The sequence below is a fragment of the Eptatretus burgeri genome, chromosome 17 (genome assembly GCF_056783735.1).
Source record: "Eptatretus burgeri isolate ZD-2024b chromosome 17, Ebu_testis_v1, whole genome shotgun sequence".
NCBI classification, from domain to species: domain Eukaryota; kingdom Metazoa; phylum Chordata; class Myxini; order Myxiniformes; family Myxinidae; genus Eptatretus; species Eptatretus burgeri.
Genome location: NC_140977.1, coordinates 56877919 through 56896635, shown reverse-complemented (window position 1 = coordinate 56896635; position 18717 = coordinate 56877919). Strand labels below are relative to the sequence as shown.

Below are 18717 nucleotides of genomic sequence, written 5' to 3'. Positions count from 1 at the left end.
TTTTCACATCACACCATTACCTTCACCACTGATGCAAATGCTCACCTGCACCCACCACTTGCTCACTTGAACAAGGCTTGCCCCAAACATGGAAACAAACCCAATTTTGATTAATGACTCATGTCCCATCGAAGTCCTGCACCAAGAACTCACGAGACACGCATGTCTGCTGCCAAATCCTTGACCAGACTCCACTTGCACACCCGTTCCTGAAATGCACTTTGCCGTTCCAGTTCTTATCAAACGAAGCAAATACATATTTTCGCACACCTCTCACCAATTAGCTACAAAGCATGGAGGTTCAGAATGCACTTACATGAACACAAAATCTCCCAACAGCAATAACACCAGGAGCTCCACAATCATCACCCGCCCGGTTCGCCAACCAGCATGGCGACCCAAGCAAGACCATTCCACATTCTAACGTGTCATTTTAAAACACCTCTACAAAATACCCCTCACTGTGCAACCCTCAATTCACAGAAAAATGCTTTTTACCATCGTGAGTGGTTTAAATCATTCTAAGCTCATTCACATTAACTCATTCCTCATTCAAACATGCCATGGTACAAAAAATATATTTCTCTTCCAAAACCAGTTTGTCCACTATTTCAAAGAAGAGCTGCCTCCAGCTTCTTTTCCCCCTTATCAGGCAAATCTCACACACGGCCTGAGAAGCAGGGTGTGTTCTTGCCTCCCGCCTCACTTTTTCCCCATTATCTAATTTTCCTACAAAGATGTTTTAATTTTCCCACATCAAAACAATTTTGTCGACAATCAAATTTCTCTCAAGGAGGTCGGAACAAGTTTGTGGGCTTGAAGACAAGCTGCCCACCCTTTACCCTTCAGGCAAAGCACACACATTCCTTCACTCCACAGTAGGGTATCCTTTCCCCCCACATACATCATAAACAGCTGATACTGTGCAGCTGATGTAGGTAGTCCCAGTGGTTGATATGCCAGGGGTTTGGGTGTTGATGGGACTGTATTTGGTGTTAGAGTACCCCTGCCCCGGTGCTGCAGACACCGGACGGATGATGAGCCATGTCCTGTTATCTGGCGAGGTGCCAGCGCTGATGCTCCTGCATCCTTAGCTTGCCGCTCTGCACCTTCTAATTGACCCTGAAGCTTCAGCACCTTACCTGCCAAGGTTGCTTGCTTGGCTGTGCTTGATCTTTTAATTGCTTCATCTTGCCATAACCCAAATCCCAGCCAATTCACTGGCGTTTTCTTACTGGATTGTCTTTGGCATACACAATGCTCTGAGCAACACACACAGTGCCCTCCATAATTATTGGAGTAGTGAAGTCAAACTTGTTATTACCCTGCGCTCGCGAAGCGAAAAGCAGGGTTAAGCGATCGGTAGCATACGTATGTCTTACGTCGTACGTTTCTGCATTTTGTTAGGAGCGTGCATTGAAAACTGTTCATCGGAGTTATTTGAAACTTAACTACATTACAAGACCATGTGATATAGCAGTCACTCTCCTGAGATCAACATAGGCCAATTTTCTAAAATACTCAATTTTTATCCGATAAGAGTTGAAATTTGAAGAGAATTTGCATATCAGGTCACTGAATTCAACCACCAAATATTTTTGAGGTAAACACAGACTGAATTTCTGAAATCTTCAATTTTCATCTGGCAGACATCCACACCTTCCAATGACAACATTCTTGTCCATCCTGCACAATGACCTTTTCATTTCCTATCAAGCAATGCCAACTGTTGTCCTGGGAGACTTCAATGATGATATATCAACAGCCAGCTCATCCAGACTGTTCGGGTTTGTCCTCCAAAGGAGTCTCACAACTTGTGAAAGTGTCCACCAGACTCGGGTTCTCCACTGGATCACATCTACTATAAGAGCACTACAATCGGCACTTTTGTGGATATGGTAGACATGTGACACTCAGATCACCATATTGCAGTACATGAGTGCAGTATTAACCTTGGTCATTAAACATGACACATTGCCAGATTAATTTCATAGTTCAGTAAAGATGCTTTTTGTGAATGGATAATTAAATGACAAAGTACAATTGGGCATTAAAAATATATATATATATATATATATATATATATATATATATATATATATTTACATTTCAAAGTACTCAGGACTGGTCGTTGTTGCAAATGTAATTGTGGCCTTCACTCTGCTTAGTGGAGAAGAAAATAAATTTATGTAAAAACACAAGATGAATTGAATAGATTTCTGATTTTAACCAAATCCAGCCTTTCTTTAGATGGTGCTTCCACTATGGGGGCGCTCTCGGCCATCATCGTGCCTTGAAGGCACCTCTGACCATCATCCTGCCTTGGGGGCACTCCCGACCATCGCCATGCCTCAGCGGAAGCACATTGCCCTCCCCCTGACCATCATCACACCTTGGGGGCACCCTCAACCATCGCGATACCTCGGGCACCCCCGAACATCACCCTGCCTTGGTGGCAACCGCCCCACCGCCGCCAATAATCACCCCTCCTTGGGGACATTCCAAGGAAGCCCCTCTCCCGTTTAAGTGGCAACCGACACCTCAAAGTTTGAGGAATTTTTGGTTGTTTTTATTCATTTTTTTCCACATTAAACACCCATATAAAACAAAGCCAAAGAATCCAGATACATCAAAATTTATTTTATTCCAAAAAACACAAAATTGGGCACAATAAGGGCCGAGCAGAAAGAAAGGGTATAAAAGAAAAGTGAAACAAAAGTTCTAAAATGAAGATCACAATGTCGAAGTAAAAAATAACAAAGTGGAACCGAGTCAGAAAAGAAAAGACACGACTGCAGTTGTTGTTTCAAAGACGATTTGATTCACGTTTCGCGCACACAAAACACAGGAAAACATCCGGCATCAGATGTCTACGGTGGATGCGTGACCGTGCTACTTTTAACATCACTGGACACAGATTCAACGGGGCAAACTACAAGACCAAACAAAGAGATCATTTTCCAAATGCCTTTTGTACACACCATGGGTAGGCAAAGCTAAAAAAAGGGAATAAGACAAAACAAAAGGTGATGTAAGCAACTAAGGGTGAATAAAATGGGTTGATTTGAAAACGCCACCAAACAGCAGTGTTCTTCGACCAGCAGGGACGGAATGGAAGAGCAAATAAACTACAGGCACGTATGTCCCTGTGACCTAACGGATACGTGGGGATGTCGGCGAACGTGTCCTTTTCCATGTCAGTCCGTCGGTAACCAGCTTCTCTCGATGTCCAATGAGCAGAGCCAAGTAAGACGGGCCCCTCTACTGCCAGGATGACTATACCCCTGCTTCTACACATTTTTCTCTGACCAATCACTAATGTCCTTCCCATGAATACTTTTACGACGTTAAAGCGTGCAAACGAGATTCGAACAACAGGTCAACGTTAATGGCGCCTCTCTGGGACGTTGGACAAAATAATATACAGTTAAAAACCGGATGTGACGGGTCAAAAAATAAGCAAAGGGTTTGATGTTGCCGACATGGATAACACCCACCCCCACCCCTATCCCCGATACTGTCACAAAAATGTATTGTGTACAAAAGATTTTGGTGTACAAAAACAGATAATCAAGAGAGACAGGATGAGAGGAGGGCTTCGTTGGTGAGGGTAAGAAAGGAGATGCAATGAGGTGGATAAGGAAGGGGAAGGGGAGAGGAGACAACAAGCTCCAAACGGCCCCCCATACATGACGCCATCCAAACGATCACTTGGTAACACCAGGTAACTCGTACTGCATACGTAAAACAGCAACATGGGTAATCTACGAGTGGGACAGAGACCCGCATGGGCATGGTGGGACAGGCACAGCATAAACCACACTGCACAGTACAGGTCCAGAAAACTACAAACATCGTACCTGTGGAGTTACAACCCAATCAGTGGGAATGAAAATGCTAAACACCCGGAACACATTGTCACAGTTTAAAACTCTCACTGGTGAACTTGTACTTCACAGCTCTCAACTCTACAACTTCCTCGAGGTTGTTGCCACAATCAACAGTTCCTACACCTTTGTCTCCCCACTCCTGCCTCGGACCGTATCTCCCATTTCTCCACGACCGCGTCTCTCCCTTCCCTACGCTTCACCCAAACATTTTGTGCTGGGATCTGGCTTGCTCTTAAGATTCTACAACTGTCCTTGAGATCCCATGAGAAGTGCCAGAAATTAAGATCAGATTAACGATCCACTTTAATAATGACCTCCACTCTGACCCTTCCTCTCAATTATGGTGGCAAAGTCAAAGTTCAGCCCCACTTGCAATTACCACAATAGAATATAAAGCTAGTCCCTCTTCCACACTTTCAGGATTACTTCTGTAGTTATTTGTACATCAAATGTTTTGACAACAGAAAGCAGCGTTACTAACAATGTGATACAATATCATACATTAACATAACATGAGAATACTATACAGTACATTGTAAAAACAATACAATACAGTTATATACATACGTATGCGTGCCATACATGACGGTAGGGTTATAATGATATTGTGTACAACACGGTTATACACATCAAGTAAATAAACACTCTTTGATACATCTTTGTAACAGCCGATTACAACACAAGCAATTTGGGAAGATGGGACAGGGTGATGTATATATCAATAAGGGGAGGAGGAGGCACAAAAAGGCAATTAAATAGTTGACAGTGAGAAGCGACAGGACAGCTACAGAGGTAGCAGGGTGATGTGATGGCTTGGTGGACTGGCTATGGCACAGGGGGTAGGGGTAGGCAGACGAAGGGGTGGAAGTGGACCGGCTAGAGGGGAAGCGGGGGCAGGCAGGTGTAGGGGCAGTTGTGGGTTGGCCTAGGAGCATTTGCGGGTCGGCCGAGGGGCGGTAGCAGGCTGAAGGAAGGGTAGGAAGTGGGCTGGAGAAGGGGTGTGAGCGGGCTGACAAATCAGGGGGGACGGAGCACGGCCAGTGATGGGGTGGCACAAAAACGATTAACAGATCAAGTCAAACAAAATGGGAGAACACACAAGTATACAGACAAAATGAGAGCTCTGAAAAGGAGAAACAGAGAAAAAAAAGGAAAAAAAAGGATTGTGGGAAGCTTATCAGATAGACAAGCAGAAACTTACCATTGAGTTGACACTAAACCTGAAGTGGATACTTACCTAATAATGACTGGTGGAAGCCTCAGTATGGCTTGTTGTCCTTCTTAGAACGCTTAAGCTGCACTTTAAGGCGTTTCATGGCAACCTGAAATCCATTCATTGCTTGTATCGCTGCTTGAGCCGATTGAGGGTTGTCGTAACTAACAAAGCCTGGGGGGGGGGGGAAGCAAACACAGGGTGGAAAGTCATTTTCAGCATACACATAAACCTCTTAACTCAGTGCCATGATCCCGTGTGTGTCATGAACCCGTGTGTCCCAAACCACCAAGTGCTGCAAAGGGCCTGACCAACAGCAGACACCAAGCTTACTAGTGATGGCAACTGAACCAGAAATGCATCCATGAATCGATTAATTTCCCAAAGGAAAGAGGAAAGGGAAAGAGGGGTAGGCTTTGCCACAAAAGGCTCCTCAAGCCAAGAGGCTGAATGACACTGTGGATTAAAGTGTAGTATTTCACAATACATTTAGCACTGGGCTCTTCTGTCTTTCACAAACTGCAACTAAACTGATGTATGTATGTATGTATGTATGTATGTATGTATGTATGTATGTATGTACAGTATGTCTGCTCTATACCCATTGGTTGGACAGCTGGTCTGATGCCACCCACAATTGTAACATGAAAAATAATCATATGTCCGCCATTTTGGTAAGCCGAAGGAGGAGGAGATTGGGACCATACTTTAAGCAGAGCGTTAGTGCTGCTAAGCAGTCTCCTTGGTTATTAGTCACAATCCTGGACGGGTCGCCACTCCGACACAGTATACCAGCATGCTGGCACTCATTTTGCCGAACTCGGAAGGATGACAGGCCGAGTTAACCCCACCTGGTGTTAGTTAATTCAACAGCTGAGTGGGATTCAAACTCAGGACCCTTGGATCCAAAGCCGAAGTAAGCCGAAGACCTCGACGGAAGTGTCATATTCATAATCGCCATGCCCTCTCCAAGTTTTCCACTCAGTGTAAAACAACCAAAGTGACTGCTTTGTTTGTTTGTTTTTATGTTGAAGGCTCCAGTCACCGACTATATAGTCCACTAAGATTACATGGTCAATATCAATTAAACAAACGGTGCCGCCTATCCGGAGTTCAGGCTTGTTTGTCCTCATCAGGACGGCATACTGATAAATATCGAACAAATGATGTTTAATTGATGTTGACCATGTAATCTTTGTCTGTTTGACAGAGTCGCTGGGCCGAGGCCTCTAAGTTGGAGGTGATGCTTTTGTGTGGGACTATTTCCAGTGGAGATCAGGGGAGTGCTCGTCTCACTTCACATGTTTCAATTTACCAACCGATCACATCACGTGCCTTCTGGTTGAATGGTTTGCATTGGCGGGAACAATTGTCTGGGTGGCAGACAGATGGTTGCTCTTTGCGGATTAACCGTGCGAGACATAATCCGTGGCTATGCTCACCATAACAGTCAGGAGGTGCGTCTGATGTGTGCGTGTGTATATAAAAAATATGTGGACCCCTCCCATGCTCTTCTCGCTGAAGAAGCTGTAAAAAGCAACCAAGAAAACCTACCAAGGTCCGGTGAGCTTGGGCAATCGAGCAGGGTCCGTGAATGAGTGAGTGAGTGTCAGTCAACACTTCAGTCATTATCACTTGAACCAACCACAATTTTGATGAAAATTGGCCACAAGCTTCATATCTGATGCCAAACAAAGGTGTATTGACCGCCCCCACCCCCCAAAAATAGGCATTTGCTCTCTTCTCCAAAACTACACACACAATTTTGATGAAACTTCACCACAACCTTTATCTCCAGTGATGCACTGCATTAAAAAAAATTCAGGGTCTAAGGGGGTTTGAGTGGCTTGATCCTGATCCAGGTGAGCTTCCGGACATGCAGTCCTATATTTACAATGACCGGTACATGACCGGAATATCAAACAATGTGCGAATTGGACAAATGAACGCATTTTTTTTTAGCAGTCAGAACTGCTGCTAAGTTCAATTACACATTTAAAATTTTGAAATTCAGCTCAGGTGCAGAGATTCGAGAGCTTGTCGCATTTCAGCTGTAATGCTTATAAATGTCCAGAGTTGTATTCGCACATTATTTGATAGTCCAGACAGTGGTTCTTTCCGGATGTGTGTGGATGGTGGTCATCTCCGGACATGTCAGGACAGTGTTTATCTCCAGACGGGGTTCGTGTTATTTTGTTTCCATCTTCACTGTTTCCATTTTATGCAGAATCATTTTGATAACAGTATAAATCGGAATTGACACTCCACCACACGTCTGCCTTCCCTTCTCCTCACTTACGCTTACCTCGTCCCAAACCCCCTCTCACATCCATCCCCATATAACTCTCTGGACGTTTATAGGCATTACAGCCAAGATGCGATAAGCTCTAAAATATCTTAACCGGAACCAAATTTCAAAATTTGAACTACAGAATTGAACTTTGCAGCAGTTCTGACTGCTGAAAAAAAAGGGTGTTCATTTGTCCAATTTTCACATTGTTTTATATCCCGGACATCTCTGATCATCTTGCGGTTGTCTCCGGACAGTGTTGAGTATGACCCAGTCAGCCGTTCCTTATCAACCTTTTCGTTGGTGTGCTTGCTTGAGTGGTTGATAGTGGTGGGCGGAATCGATTCCAACCATGGAATGAAGAGGAATCGAGTAGTGAACCGGAATCGACGTCGATTCCGAGTAATTCCTATTTCATAGAAAGAAGCATTCTTTGGGGGGGAATTTTTTTCATCCCTGTTGGGCATGTTCCGGTTACACATGGCCTGGTAATGTTTTAATTGAAAAGGAACACGTCCCTGGGGCATCATGCCTGGTGTTAGGTTAGGGTGGTGGGCTTTGGATCAGAGGGTCCTAAGTTCAAATCCCGCTCAGCTCTTGAATTAATACCAGGTGGGGTTAACTCGACCTGTCATCCTTCCGAGGTCGGCAAAATGAGTGCCAGCATGCTGGTATCCTGTGTCGGAGTGGTGACCCGTCCAGGATTGTACCCAATAGCCAAGGAGACTGCTTAAGCAGCACCAACGCTCTGCAGAGTATGGTCCATATATATATATATATATATATATATATATATATATATATATATATATATATATATATATATATATATATGTATGTATGTATGTATGTATGTATGTATGTATGTATGTATGTATGTATGTATGTATGTATGTATGTATGTATGTATGTATATATATATATATATATATATATATATATATATATATATATATGGATGTACATATGTATGTATGGATGTATGTATGTATGTATGTATGTATGTATGTCTATATATATATATATATATATATATATATATATATATATATATATATATATATATATATATATATATATATATATATATATATATATATATATATATATATATATATATATATATTGAGAGATTGCATCTCTCCCAAGCTGAGAATAGCCATTGTTAGCAGAATTACTTTTTAACAATCAAAAGTAAAAGAAAGAGCCAAAGGCATTCATTATAGAGCACTCTTAACAGCTGCAGTTCTTGGCTGTGTTAAAAGCCAAAGCATGTAGTCTGTTTCTTTGTGACACGGCTGAGCAACTGGCTTTTATTACCCTTGTAAAAACCTTGAGCCAAGAGAAGCCCGATCATAAATCAACCTTGAGCCTTGGCCGAAGGAAACTCGATCGTAAATCAGTGCCATTTGACACAGCACAACAGCTGCTTCCACTTTCCAAGGAGTGGAATAAGGAAAGGAAGGTAAAGGCTCTTAAAAAGTAATCCGTCTTCCTGGCTCCCTGGCCGGATAATGACCAAACCAGATGGCTTTTAGAGCCCAAAGGGAGGAAATCAGCACATGACTTTTACACCTTGGAGGAAATTGATCTTTGGGAAACAGTCTCAATAGAAAGCAGTGATGGGAGCTGGGCCAATCTTGAAACCAGATGGTCCCACAAGGGGCAGGACAAATTGTATATAAGGCAAGCCAGAGTGCCAAGCTAGCAGAGTTAGATTGAGCTGGACTACTGTGGGTATTCTGTGTCTCTCTATATCTCTCCATGTATACATGTTTGGTGTGAATTAAAGCTCTTCTCTACCAAGACCATACGTGTGGACAGCGCTCGATCTCAATCAGCGGTGCAACGTGGTCTCAGCATTTGGCGTAGTCGGCAGGATAAGACAAACCAAGGAGGAAAGCGAGACTGCCCTGGTGAGACAAAGGAGGACAGAAGCCAGCCGGCTTAAAGATAAGGTAAGAAGAACTGCCTCTTTTCTCGCACCAGGGCATACAAGTTCGCTGCTCTTTGTGATCTGTCCTTATCTTAAAAGAACAAGGGGGAGAAGGAGATTTTTTACACATCAAAAGGGGGTACCCCGGGAAGGGTTAAGGGTCCATTGCGAAGTTGAGGGAAACCCAGGAAGGGGCAACCCAAGAACATCTCGGGACAGGGTCCAAACGGGAGATTCCTTTGAGAGATTGAGTGTGCGGGAGGTGTGCCAGGGAGTGTGAGGGTCCGTGGAAAGGTGAAAGACGCCCGACCCAGCCCGAGATCACCCCCAGGCGGGAAACACTGTCCCGAACCAAGAAATACTCTAGGAAGGACCAAGGGAAATGGGGAATAAGCTTGTGAAACCAAAATCGGATAAAAATGCACCACCCACGAATACCGTGGCAGGAATGATGTATGAAAAATATGGAGTTAAGTCATGTACTCAATTGGCATTGTGGTATAAGTGGACAAAACAGGACGCACACCCATTCCCGAGATGGGGTTCCTTAAGAGCAGAAATTATAGATAACTTGTCATGCCGATTAGAACAACGGACAAGTGATAAGTTAGAACCAGAGCCAGACCTTGAAGCTTGCAAATTATGGGAGGAAGAGGTCCTCCAAGTAAGTGAAGTGGCTAGAAATTTGCTAAAGCGGAAACTGTTGGAATTAGAAACACAGGTTAAAGAATTGCCACAACAAGGGATTGAGATTACTCCCGCCCCTGTAAGTGCCTCCGAAATGGTGGTACAAGGGCGCGAAGCTCAGGGAAGTAATGCAAGTAATCCATCTGCATATGTTAATAACACACCAAGTTTGTATCCGAACCTGGAAGGTACGGGGTTGATGGCCACAGCCTCTGCCTTCCCGGTTCAAGAGGTAACTCCGGAGGTGTCAGGATTACAGCCCCAGCCAGCTCAGTCAGTGTACCGACCGTTTAAAGAAAGCGAATTAAGATCAATGAAGGAAAGAGTGTTAGATCAGGGAAGAAATGCAGGAGCAATAAAGGAATTAATATCGCAGTGGGTTGAGGCACACCGCTGCACGCATAACGACATTTGGGTGTTATGTCAAGCCGTGTTGTCTCCATATGTGTGGAAGAAAGCTCGGGAAGGTGCTGAGTGGACAGCGAACGAACCAGCAGAATGCACCAACGCAGATTGGCAAAGTAAGCGACGGCGCCTGTATGATGAGATTGAAACAGCGTTGCGACCGCCAGCACTAGATTGGGATAAGATTTATGAAACAAAGCAACGTCAAGGGGAACGGGCATCCGAATTCATGGATAGATTAATACAAACACTCTTACAATATGGGGGTTTTCAAGTTGAGGGAGACATACCGCAGCGAACATTGACAAACTTCGTAATGGAAGGGCTCAGACCTCAAATTAGGAAGCAATTAAAGTATGTACTGTTAGGTTGGCAGGGCAAAGAGGGAAGTCAGATTTGTATAGCGGCTGATCAATGTATGGACCGAGCGGAAGAAAGGGAGAACGCAAAGGCAAAAATTAAAGACGAAGTGTTGCAGATGGTGTTGTTAGACAAAGCAGTAGAAAAAAGAAATGATAAGGATTGGAGAAAGTGGGAGCTGGAGGAAGATGACAGACTCGGAAGAGGAAGCAGCCAAACAATGGAGACGACTAAGGAGAGTTCTGCAAAGAACCCCACCAGCAGCACAGGACGAACGGCCCAAGAGAGGGAGTGGAAGAAACAAAAATTGGACACAAGCGCCACCACAGACCCGCTCAAGAACTGCAGCAGGCCAAGGGCAGGTACAACCAACAGCGCCGCAAGTATGTTTCCAGTGCGGACAACCAGGACATTGGAAAAGGGATTGCCCCCAAAGACGACGATCGGGGTTCCAGCAGGAAGGAGGACCAAACCAACCGCAGGATGGTAGGTCATATTGACAGACCGCGTGTGGCCTCATGGTACAAGGAGCGATGCTGACATTAACACCAACAGAAGAGCCGACCTACATTCTGGATGTCTCAGGTAAGAAACTTTCCTTTTTAGTTGACACGGGAGCCACTCACTCTACTATTGCAGCCAAAGAGCTGCCAGGGGTTGAAAAATCCAATGCTAATGTACAAGTAGTAGGGTTAGGGGGCAAGATACAGACATTAAGTGCAACGACACAATTACCAGTAAGATGTGGACCTTTGCAGGAAAAAACACGCTTTCCTTCTCACAACCACTACACCGGTGAATCTGTTAGGCAGGGACTTGTTGTGTAAGTTGGGATGTACGATAGCATGCACAAACAAAGTGGTTTTTGTCGATATTCCCCGGGATAAAACACATTCAGCAATGATGATTTTGATGACACCGCACCCAGTTGTCTATTGGTGGAGGCTGCCAAGACAGCCGATTAGTGATGTTTTGATATGTTTAAATGCAATCTTAGCCGAAAGTAAGGAAATGCAAATGTGGCTAGACAATGCACAAGTAATGACACACACCTACTATGATCCCCCACATTGTACAATCTATTATGATGCGAATGGAAATGATGTTGAATTTGCAGAGAAAATTGCTCCGCATCTGGAAACACACAATGATTTACTGATTTGCCGTTTGATGATTGGTAAGGAAGGTGTTGCAATGGAAGTTAAGCTCACGGACACCCAAAGGCAATTGATAAAATACCCGCCGGGAGTGACCTCGCATGTGACAATAACTACGGCAAGGGGGTATCACCCGAAGGATTTGGGTTTTATGGTTCATTGCCTGCAGGGGGCAGTATTGACCTGCACGACAACAGTGTTGCATTGGCAAGTGCATAAGCTAGCGAATGATGAAGGGTGGATTTGTGATTTTCAGGAACAGATGTTACGAGGATTGGTGGAGGAGGTTAATCTACCACCTAAGCGCGAGATGATGGAAATGGCAAATGAAACAGGAAACAAAGAAAGTTTGATAGAAAAAGTCCCGCAAGAACTGTGGACCCGACATGACAATGATGTGGGCCGTATCATTGGGGCAACGCCCCTAGTGGTAAAACTCAAATCTGGAATGCCTTGGCCGAATGTGCATCTCGTCAATACCCTCTCCGAAAAGAGGCTGAGGCCAGAATAGCACCAGTAATTGAATCCTTGAAGGAACAAGGTATAATTGTAGAAGTTTCAAGTCCATGTAACACGCCTATACTGCCAGTGAAAAAGCCACAGAAGAATAAGTGGAGATTTGTCCAGGACTTACGGGAAGTAAATGAGGTGATTCAAAGTATCCACCCCGTGGTACCAAGTGCAGAGGGGTTGATAACGTCTATACCTGCAAGCTCCACCTATTTTACTGTCATTGATTTATGTTCTGCATTTTTCTCCGTACCCATTGATAAGGAATCGCAGTTTTTGTTTGCCTTCACATACAAGGGCCGTCAATATACATGGAAGTGTTGCCACAGGGGTTCGCTGATAGTCCCACTTTGTTTTCACGTGCTTTGCATAAAGATTTGGAAGATATTGTCCTCGAGGGTAAATCAGTGCTGCTACAGTATGTGGATGACTTGCTAATTTGCTCCCCAAACAAAGCAGCGTGTGAAACAGATACGCTGCAGCTGCTACAGGCATTGGCAAGGAAAGGCCACAAGGTAAATAAGGACAAGCTGCAATTAGTGCAGGAAAGGGTTAAGTATCTGGGACACCACATTTCACATGGAAAGAGGGAATTGGACAAGGGAAGGATAACTTCAATTGCGGAAGTGCCTCGCCCTCGCACAAAGAAAGAGATGATGCGATTCCTAGGTATGGCAACCTACTGTAGACAGTGGGTCGTCGATTATGCAATCCTGACTAAGGAACTGTATGTTGTCGTGGGCAAAAACCAGCCCAATGTAATCGAGTGGACTTAGAAGATGGGGGAATGTTTTACCCAACTAAAAACAGCACTCTCGACGGCGCCAGCCTTGGGCCTACCAGACTATGAGAAGCCATTTTTTCTTTATTCTCATGAAACTAAAGGATTTGCGCAGGCTGTGCTGACACAATCCCACGGCGACCGCCAGCGACCAATTGCATATTTCAGCCGAAGGCTGGACCCAGTCGAACGCGGCCTACCCCTTTGTTTGCAAGCAGTGGCCGCAGCCAGCTACGCAGTTAAGCGCACGGCAGAGATCGTAAAGGGCCACCCTCTTACTCTAAAGGTACCTCACTGCGTTGCGGCTTTATTAACCCAAAAGCAAACACAACATTTAACCAACACGCGCCTGATGCAGTATGAGACGACTCTCCTACACCAGCCGAACCTGCAGGTTGAGGGATGCAATGTTCTTAATCCTGCTTCTTTGCTGCCAACGGAAGGAGACTGCGATCCTCACGATTGCAGAGAGGCAATACAAGAAGTATCCACCGTGCGCCCGGATCTAAAGGATCAACCCTTAGAACACCCGGACCTCACCTTATTTGTCGATGGTTCGGCCTATCGAAGCCAAGACGGCTCGGGGCATGCAGGATACGCCGTGTGCACCGACAGTGAAGTTATTGAAGCGATACGCCTGCCTTCACATTTTTCTACCCAGCAGGCGGAGTTGTGTGCCCTTATAAGGGCATGTGAATTATCTGCCGATATCTCGGTAAATATATACACTGACTCTCATTATGCTTTTGGTGTAGTACATGACAAAGGTGCGATATGGAAAATGCGAGGGTTTTTCACCTCTGCTGGAACACCCATAAAAAATGGTGAGCTAGTTTCTGAGCTGTTAAAAAGTATTTCGGCGCCAGCGGAAGTTGCGGTTATCAAATGCCGCGCACACCAGAAACTGACTACGGATATAGACAAAGGAAATGACAAGGCGGATAAAGCTGCAAAGGAGGCGGCTGGCCTGCCTATCCCATCGGTAATGCCAGCGCGACTACCAACGGAACAAATTAAGCTGCATCAGTATAGCTTGTCAGATATTATTGCAATTCAAACTGCAGCATCGCTAAATGATCGAAACAAATGGCAAGTTGCAGGAGGAACAGTGGATGAGGACGGACTATGGTCAAACAAAGGGAAGGTCATAGCGCCTACTGAGATCCTACCATGGCTTGCACGCATGGCCCATCTGAATGGACATGTGTGCAAGAGGGGCACTGTGAGACAGGTACAAGAATCCTGGTATGCACCAGGAATTGGGAAAATAGCAGAAGGGGTTTGTAAAAGCTGCCAGGTATGTCAACAGCATAACCAACAGAAAGAGGGAAAAACACGGGAACTGGGAGCTCACCCAGCCCCTTGGGGCCGTTCGTGCACCTACAAATAGATTTCATAAAAATGCCTCCATCATGCGGGTTCAGCAATGTTTTGGTTGTGGTAGACATGTTCACCAAGTGGGTAGAGGCATACCCATGTGCAAAAGCTGATGCCGCTACCGTGGTAAAGCACCTGCTAAAAAAACTTTTTCTGCCGATTTGGCATCCCTTATAAGGTGTCCCACGATCAGGGGGGACACTTCATGGGGGAAGTGACACAGGCAGCATGTAAAGCACTGGGAATTAAACAAGCATTTCATTGTGTTTACCACCCACAGTCAGCAGGTGCTGTAGAACGGCAGAACGGAATCTTAAAGAACAAATTGGCAAAAATAATAACGGAAACGGGGTTAAAATGGCCAGATGCATTACCCTTGGCACTAATGAGCATGCGATCTACAGTAAACCGGAAAACAGGATTATCCCCTCATGAAATGATGATTATCCCCTCGTGATGATGAAGAAATCACTAATAATGTGAGAACTACAATAATGGGAAAAGGGGGTAAGGGATTAGATCAGGGAGACTTAAGGGGTGGAAAAAGAAAGAGACGAGGAATAACCCTACATAAAGGATTGACCGACCATCCACTGAACACCTACTTGGGCACTATCCCTACAGTACGCTAGGACGATGAACAAAAAAGGAATGTTGGGTATGCTCCCACCTCCCACACTCCTCAAAACACGGATTACCCTTGTATGCAGTTCCACTCCAGGGGGAGGAGATGTGTGGGTACTTAGTCCGTAGGCAAGATAGGCCAATTTTAACTAAAGTAGAGAAGACACCAGCATCAGTGAAAGAAAGAATAGCGGAAATAAGGAGTAACTGGGAAGAGGGGGGGATACAATTGTACGAGTTTTGAGCATTGGTATTACCCTAAGTACAGAACTATTGAACGGAGAGTCGTGATACAGGGCCCGGTGAGAGCAATAAAAATAACAAACCTTGACGGATTGAAGAAGGGGGAAGGATTAGAAAAGTACCCTCCACATTTTCAACTCATGCACAAACAAATTGGACTAATTTGCCTCGTTAGAAGACAGGGCAGCGGACCCTACTTAGGAGAATCAACATGCCAACATTATGCTAGACATGGTAATGAGGCGGTCACCATTGAAGGACGAATAAATGGGACAACCATACCTATAAATATAGAAGAAAATAACCTCGTCGAACCACAGGCACCCCTGAATGGTACATATTTTGTGTGTGGATATAAGGCGTACTCATGGCTACCGGTGGGATGGACAGGGTCGTGCTATTTGGGATTTGTACTACCCCGGATTCGGATCACTGACCAATCGCCATTTATGCCACAGGCCAGATCGAAAAGAGCCATTTCAGAAGTTGAGAGGTTTTTTATGATTGCATTTCCTTTTTATGGAGCTGGCAAAAGTGCAAGGGAAATTATTAATTTGGCAGCATCATTGGAGAAACTGGCAAACACCACCAGCGAAGGATTCCACAAAACAAGTGCCGAGCTGGTAGCTATACGGACAACCGTTATGCAAAACCGTATTGCCCTGGATATGCTGCTGGCAGAAAAGGGAGGGACTTGTTCGGTCATCGGGGCAGAGTGCTGCACATACATCCCAGATAATTCAGAAGAAATTTACAATTTGGCCAACAAAATAAAGGCTGAAGGTGCAAAATATCATAATTTTAACAAGGGATGGTCAATGGGATCTTGGTTGATGGGAATATTTGGCAGTTGGGGAGCTTGGATAATCCATTGATTGTTCATTGGGCTCATGATCTTCATAGCCCTGATCATTGTCATCACTTGTATTAAAGGTCTAATCAGGGAGTGCGTGAGACGATGTTCCTCCACAGCAAAGAAGACAACAAAAACGAAGACGGACCTGGGAAGGCCTGCTGTGATTGCTGTGGTCGAGCCGCTGCCAGCACCTCCAGTCTTTACCCTCCCCGATAATTCACTTCTTTTTCTCTCCCCAACCCATAGAACCTGAAATATACTGTGAACTTAATGGGACTGTTGACCCACTGCTCAATCTCACATTGGATGAGTGCCTCGAACTGCTTGCGCCAATGGAGGGCATGGGAAGAAATACTATATAACCACTGCCTTGTTGGCAAATACTCTGGAATTTTGTACTTTCTTATTTTACTCTGGAATTTTGTATTCTGGCTTGCAGTTAACCAAACATGTTCGTAAAGAACAATAGTTAGCCAAAATATTCTTACTTGTTCGTAACGAATCCATGTTAGTTTATATATATATATATATATATATATATATATATATATATATATATATATATATATATATATATATATATATATATATATATATATATATATATATATATATATATATATATATATATATATATCCTTTTGTGCATAAAGTAATTTTGTGAGAGCCGCTTTTGGAAGGAAACTTTGCTTCCTCAGGACCTATGCCTAAGTCATAATTGTTGAAACGTATCCACTGTTCTACAGAGGGGTGGGGTGTTGGTGGGCCGGTTAGGGGGGTAGAGAGGGGGCTTTTCTATAAGGTTAAAAGGTGCAGGAGGAGCCTCCGTGACGTCATGGGCCACTTGGAGCTGACCATAAGAGTGGACCACCTGTAGAAAAGAATCCTGCCTGCCGTCCTACCGGTCCATGGATGCTCCATCTCTCAAATTTATTATGTAACTGTTTGTTTCTTTTGCACAAATGTTCCAAAGTAACAAGAGGAGCGATTGTTGAGAGATTGCATCTCTCCCAAGCTGAGAATAGCCATTTGTTAGCAGAATTACTTTTTAACAATCAAAAGTAAAAGAAAGAGCCAAAGGCATTCATTATAGAGCACTCTTAACAGCTGCAGTTCTTGGCTGTGTTAAAAGCCAAAGCATGTAGTCTCTTTCTTTGTGACACAGCTGAGCAACTGGCTTTTATTACCCTTGTAAAAACCTTGAGCCAAGAGAAGCCCGATCATAAATCAACCTTGAGCCAAGGAAGCTTGGTCATAAACAAGCCTCGAGCCGAAGGAAACTCGATCGTAAATCAGTGCCATTTGACACAGCACAACAGCTGCTTCCACTTTCCAAGGAGTGGAATAAGGAAAGGAAGGTAAAGGCTCTTAAAAAGTAATCCGTCTTCCTGGCTCCCTGGCCGGATAATGACCAAACCAGATGGCTTTTAGAGCCCAAAGGGAGGAAATCAGCACCTGGCTTTTACCCCTTGGAGGAAATTGATCTTTGGGAAACAAAGTCTCAATAGAAAGCGGTGATGGGAGCTGGGCAAATCTTGAAACCAGATGGTCCCACAAGGGGCAGGCAAGGGGCATATATATATATACATATATATCTGCATCCCGTTTGCAACATAGCAGCAAAAGCAAACCACTTGCAAACTACACACACTCCAAAGGTGTTTTTTTTATTTTTTATTAAAACATCATGGAGGCTCGTGTGAGAGAACACACAACGCTCAGCAAGGGGGCATAAGACAAGTGGGGCAGGAGAGGGTAGGACAAAACATTGGGAAACAGAGACATTGGGAGATCTGTGGAAGGGAGAGGGATGGGGCAGGGAACATGGGGTATACAAGATGGACACCACAGGGACTTTCAGGCAGGAAAGCAGGGAATTTGAAGGAGGTGGATTTGGGGTGGATTAACGGGGGTAGAAAAGATCATGGTTTTGGATGGTGGAAAATAAGAGGTGGTGATGAACGGCTGTCTTGAAGGCCTGGAGCGAAGAATGGGATTGAATAGAGAGAGGGAGTTTGTTCCAAAGGCAGGAAAGAAAAGAGAAATGAAAGAATGAAGGTGAGTGGCGATTCCTGATTTTTGTAGTTTTAGCAGAAGGGGGTTGCTGGCGAACCTTCAGCACCCTGCGGAACTATAGGGGAGGGGGGGACATATCGCAGACAGAGCGGGGGAGGGGGGCGAGACCGGAGAGGCTCGGACAAAAGCTTTGCATATGGTCAGAAGCTCAGCTGAGCCGAGGAAGGACTTTGCATGACGGAAGATTCCCAGTCGGCGACTGGCTTTGGAGGCCAGGTTGGAAATGTGGCTTTCCCAGGAAAGATCATGGCAGATAGTGAGACTCAGAAGCTTGAATGAAAGGTCTTCTTCAAGAGGATTGTTGAGAAAATA

The 18717-nt window shown here is 44.6% G+C and overlaps 1 protein-coding gene across 3 annotated transcripts in view; it reads right to left on the bottom strand.

The window, feature by feature from the left end:
• Positions 1–2619: 2619 nt before the first annotated feature.
• The window catches only part of LOC147010193 (CUGBP Elav-like family member 2), a 45723-nt gene continuing 29625 nt past the window's right edge, over positions 2620–18717 (bottom strand). For all 3 annotated transcript variants that reach the window (XM_085862387.1, XM_085862389.1, XM_085862388.1), the window contains 2 exons: positions 5128–5277; positions 2620–3764 (listed from right to left, as the gene is read on the bottom strand). In XM_085862387.1, the coding sequence (XP_085718513.1) occupies positions 5150–5277 (128 nt within the window). In that variant the 3' untranslated portion in view covers positions 2620–3764; positions 5128–5149. The remainder of the gene's footprint in view (positions 3765–5127; positions 5278–18717) is intronic.